The sequence below is a fragment of the Aedes albopictus genome, chromosome 1, assembly GCF_035046485.1.
Source record: "Aedes albopictus strain Foshan chromosome 1, AalbF5, whole genome shotgun sequence".
Taxonomy (NCBI): Eukaryota; Metazoa; Arthropoda; class Insecta; order Diptera; family Culicidae; genus Aedes; species Aedes albopictus.
This window is the reverse complement of record NC_085136.1, coordinates 6,122,705-6,127,899: the sequence shown is the minus strand read 5'-3', so window position 1 is coordinate 6,127,899 and position 5,195 is coordinate 6,122,705. Positions and strand designations below refer to the sequence as shown.

At 47.9% G+C, this 5,195-nt stretch overlaps 1 protein-coding gene across 1 annotated transcript; it reads left to right on the top strand.

Annotated features, from left to right (window-relative positions):
- Nucleotides 1–2,697: 2,697 nt before the first annotated feature.
- Nucleotides 2,698–4,932, top strand: LOC109405352 (lipoamide acyltransferase component of branched-chain alpha-keto acid dehydrogenase complex, mitochondrial). The gene is made up of 4 exons (XM_019678408.3): nt 2,698–2,927; nt 3,452–4,144; nt 4,208–4,603; nt 4,667–4,932. Exons 1-4 carry the CDS (start codon nt 2,859–2,861, stop codon nt 4,904–4,906), a joined length of 1,398 nt encoding a protein of 465 aa, XP_019533953.3. The 5' UTR covers nt 2,698–2,858; the 3' UTR covers nt 4,907–4,932.
- Nucleotides 4,933–5,195: the final 263 nt, after the last annotated feature.

The following is a 5,195-nucleotide window of genomic DNA, read 5'->3' as shown; positions in this document are numbered from 1 at the left end:
AAGGATTCTACCAGAATCCTGGCAAGAATTCTACCAGAATCCTGGCAAGGATTCTACCAGAATCCTGGCAAGGATTCTACCAGAATCCTGGCAAGGATTCTACCAGAATCCTGGCAAGGATTCTACCAGAATCCTGGCAAGGATTCTACCAGAATCCTGGCAAGGATTCTACCAGAATCCTGGCAAGGATTCTACCAGAATCCTGGCAAGGATTCTACCAGAATCCTGGCAAGGATTCTACCAGAATCCTGGCAAGGATTCTACCAGAATCCTGGCAAGGATTCTACCAGAATCCTGGCAAGGATTCTACCAGAATCCTGGCAAGGATTCTACCAGAATCCTGGCAAGGATTCTACCAGAATCCTGGCAAGGATTCTACCAGAATCCTGGCAAGGATTCTACCAGAATCCTGGCAAGGATTCTACCAGAATCCTGGCAAGGATTCTACCAGAATCCTGGCAAGGATTTTACCAGAATCCTGGCAAGGATTTTACCAGAATCCTGGCAAGAATTCTACCAGAATCCTGGCAAGGATTCTACCAGAATCCTGGCAAGGATTCTACCAGAATCCTGGCAAGGATTCTACCAGAATCCTGGCAAGGATTCTACCAGAATCCTGGCAAGGATTCTACCAGAATCCTGGCAAGGATTCTACCAGAATCCTGGCAAGGATTCTACCAGAATCCTGGCAAGGATTCTACCAGAATCCTGGCAAGGATTCTACCAGAATCCTGGCAAGAATTCTACCAGAATCCTGGCAAGGATTCTACCAGAATCCTGGCAAGGATTCTACCAGAATCCTGGCAAGGATTCTACCAGAATCCTGGCAAGGATTCTACCAGAATCCTGGCAAGGATTCTACCAGAATCCTGGCAAGGATTCTACCAGAATCCTGGCAAGGATTCTACCAGAATCCTGGCAAGGATTCTACCAGAATCCTGGCAAGGATTCTACCAGAATCCTGGCAAGGATTCTACCAGAATCCTGGCAAGGATTCTACCAGAATCCTGGCAAGGATTCTACCAGAATCCTGGCAAGGATTCTACCAGAATCCTGGCAAGGATTCTACCAGAATCCTGGCAAGAATTCTACCAGAATCCTGGCAAGAATTCTACCAGAATCCTGGCAAGGATTCTACCAGAATCCTGGCAAGGATTTTACCAGAATCCTGGCAAGGATTCTACCAGAATCCTGGCAAGGATTCTACCAGAATCCTGGCAAGGATTTTCCCGGAATCCTGGGAAGGATTCTCCCGGAATCCTGGGAAGGATTCTCCCGGAATCCTGGGAAGGATTCTCCCGGAATCCTGGGAAGAATTCTCCAAGAATATTGCGTAACTCACCGGATCAATCCGGTTCTTAGCAAAGTACAGTAAAATTAAAATCATTTGGCATTAAACGGGACTCACGATCCGGGCGACTTACTCCGCCAAAGCACCACTCCCCAATGAGGCAGTATCACACTGACGACGTCGGCATGATGCTTGCTGTCACTTATGCCTGCTAGAGGAAGGGCAGGCAAGGGGAATTCCACTTGCCACTATTGTTGTTCACACCCACTCCATCCAAGAGAGCAACATTCTGATTGTGAACTCAGCTATATAAATTGTTGGTTATGAACTGAGGAACTTTACAGTTTTCTTTATACATTCAAGGAAGTATTACTGGCAATGAAGTCTTTGGCGAATTATATACGAAACAATCAATGTGGGATCATCCCTGGTGTTTAGAATTCTAATCCGGTAAGCTTTGATAAAGCGTTCACAACAATAAGCTCATCATAGCCAACTCAATTCTGAACAAGCTCTATAAGATAATTTCAAGCTTTAGCTCTAGTGTCAACTTGTACGGTATATTGTGTACAAGTTCTTGTATTCAATTTACTAGATATATCAGTTGATTAGCATTCACGGCAAACCGTTTAGCGATAAGTATCTTAACAACCTTAATTACAGTAATTCAATGACTAAACTACACTTAGTAACAGAATCTCCAATCGACAGAAGTAGTTTACGCTCGTCAAAGTCAACAACTACGCAACCACTTACGCCGCCTACTTGTCAATGTTTAGAAAACACGTGCTACTGTTGTTTATCGCTTAACCGTTATGTGTCCGACAAACTTTTTGCCTTTTTTTACACCGTGCTTTTTAAATGGGCGCTGGGTACCCGGGTACCCTGTCGGCCACATGAGGGTTAATGGAATCCACGACTGCGCTAGCCGCGAGGGGGCAAACACTGCGCGAAAGCATCAAAACAGACGACTGATTATACAGGGAAAGGTCGCTCGTCGCGCTATCACCAACCTCAAGCTCTCGACTCGACGTTGTCTATTGACGGCGAGCGGTCACTGCCGTCTCGCTAAAGAAGAACACACGGAGATTTGCGATGCGCGATGATGGTGGTGGTTTGCGTGCGATTCAGAAACCGGTGGTGATTGGAATACCTTATATCACTGCTTCAGGGATGACCAACGGGATGCTCAAATTTCATGAGATTTTTGGTCCTTTTTTATGAAGACTAGATCAGTGATAATCACGATGAAACTCGACTTACTTCGATCAGTCATGATCAAGCTCCAGTATACCGATCGAAGCATCCCTAGGTGATCGCGTTTCCGCACGCTTGGACCGCACGCACACCTTCAAGAGTTCGACCATCGGCCGACTTGGATTCAACCACACTGCCGCTGTTCACTCGTGGGCTTCAGTTCTCGGCGATACCTTGCAGGCGGAAGAAGTTCGTTGGATACTCGAATCATCATCTTGATCAGCAGCAGCAGCAGCACACTACATATTACGACTAGCGTGTTGTTCACCTGAAGTGCCGAATCAACCAACACCTATCTCCGGAAGCGCAGATGGCCGGCTTGATCCAGCGACACGGTTCTGTCCTAGTGCGTCGATTTCTCACCAATGGAAAGCGGATTGTGAGTCTGAGGGGATGTGGTTTTTGGGGTTTTGGAAAATCATTTCGCTTATATAAGTTTGCTCGTGAGGGTCGGTTGACCTGGCAGCTAGCGCCTGTATTTGTTCGGACAGCCAGTTATCAGTTATGCCTGCGTCGTCGGGCAGCAAAATACCTACGTAGTCGTCTGAGACTCAGGCCGGGAGGTGTGTTGTAGTGGTGACGAAAATAAGTTTGACGTTTTTGGTTCGGATGGAGCCGAGCAACCGGCTTAAAGAAGGAAGAATCGAAGGAAAAAGTCAAAACAAGGCCGGTTTGTTGTTGCCAAGAACAGAAAAAGAATCGATCGGGTAGCCGTAGCGTAATCGCGGCTACATTTGCGTATGAATTAGATTACTCGCGATAAGAATTACGGGATAACAGCGGCAAAGCAAGCCGTTTTCGCAAGCTTTGTTGTTGTCATGGGCAACAGCTGGAAGAGAATGCGTTTCAGCCTTCTGATGTTGAACACAGATCATTGATCGAGAATCTTTAACCGTATTTCAGACCAACAGGGCACTCGCGGTGACGCAGTTCCACACCAGTGCCCAACTGGACAAAACCGTTTCGTTCAATCTCTCGGATATTGGAGAGGGCATCCGTGAGGTAACAGTCAAGGAGTGGTTCGTTAAGGAGGGTGATGTCGTCGAGCAATTTGACAACCTGTGCGAAGTGCAGAGCGACAAGGCGTCAGTCACGATCACCAGTCGGTACGATGGCAAGATCCTCAAGTTGCACAAGATGGTCGACGAGATCGCATTGGTTGGAAAGCCATTGCTGGATTTCGACGTTGAAGATGAGGAGGGTGAGGATAGCAGCAGCAGCAGTAGCGGGGAAAGCAGCTCCGATGAAGAGGAGGTCAAAGTGCAAGCTGTGGCGACAGGTGCGGGAGCTGCGGCAGCGACCGCGGCATCTGTGATCTCAAGCGGAAAGGTTTTGGCAACGCCTGCTGTGCGGAGAATTGCCATGGAGAACAAGGTCGATCTACGCGAGGTGAAGCCTTCAGGCAAGCACGGACGCGTTCTTAAGGGAGATGTTTTGGAGTTCTTAAACATCATTCCACAAGGAACGGTTAAGCCACATCCGACCTTGGCTCAAGCTAAACCCAGTGCGACTGCTCCCTGTTCCAAGTCTTTCGAAACTGTTGTGCCATTGAAGGGCGTGGCCAAGGCAATGTATAAATCTATGTCGGAATCACTGGTAAGGTTTATTCGCAATTTACAGAAACACAAGTGAAACTTAAAATATGTCTTTCTCTTCTAGAAAATCCCGCACTTCGCCTATAGCGATGAAATTGACGTCTCGAATCTGGTGAAGGTTCGGGAAGCCCTCAAAGCGGAAGCCCTGGCCCGCGGAGTGAAGCTCACCTACATGCCCTTCTTCGTCAAGGCAGCGTCCAACGCGCTCAAAGAATTCCCGCTCGTCAACAGCTCCTTCGATGAACCCAACGAGAGCGTTATCTTCAAGTCGTACCACAACATCAGCATTGCCATGCATACGCCGCAAGGCCTGGTGGTTCCAAACGTCAAAAACGTTGACAGCAAATCGATCCTCCAGATTGCGGCAGATCTGAACGCCCTACAGGAACGCGGTGCCAAGGGAACTCTCACCCCTGATGACTTCCTCAATGGAACCTTCTCGCTATCCAACATTGGAATCGTAAGTCGCACCTTACCTCCTCTCTACTTACCTTGAACCCTAAACCAACCCTTTCCCCCTCAGATCGGAGGCACCTACACACACCCCTGCATCATGGCCCCGCAGGTAGCCATCGGCGCCATCGGACAGACCAAGGTCCTACCTCGCTTCGACGCCTCCGGCAACGTGGTCCCGGCGCACATCATCAACGTCAGCTGGTCGGCCGATCATCGAATCATCGACGGCGTCACCATGGCCTCCTTCTCGAACGCGTGGAAACGTCAGCTGGAGAACCCAAACCTCTTTCTACTGTCGGCGCAGTAGGCCTATCAGCAGCAACCCAGCAAAAACCATGGAAACGAATGCATTTACTACGGAAAGGGTGATTCCTCTCGATTAGTTCATTATTTTTATCGCTCGTTCACACGATTCAAAACAATTTACCAGATTGCATTTATTTTTGTCTCACTCAGTAGAACGCTTGCGTGCAATGATTGCATCTCTTCTTAATATTTTAACCAATTAGTAGCCATACGCGGAACGTGAAACGTTTTCAAGACCAGGTCTGTGTATATATACTTGTTAAAAATATATTGATTGAAACAAATCAGCG

Excerpts from the sequence above, each read along its gene's own strand:
- LOC109405352 (XM_019678408.3), top strand. The coding sequence starts at position 2,859 with ATGGCCGGCTTGATCCAGCGACACGGTTCTGTCCTAGTGCGTCGATTT. Across the intron at positions 4,145-4,207 it reads AATCTATGTCGGAATCACTG|AAAATCCCGCACTTCGCCTA; the intron begins GTAAGGTTTATT and ends TTTCTCTTCTAG. Across the intron at positions 4,604-4,666 it reads CGCTATCCAACATTGGAATC|ATCGGAGGCACCTACACACA; the intron begins GTAAGTCGCACC and ends TTTCCCCCTCAG.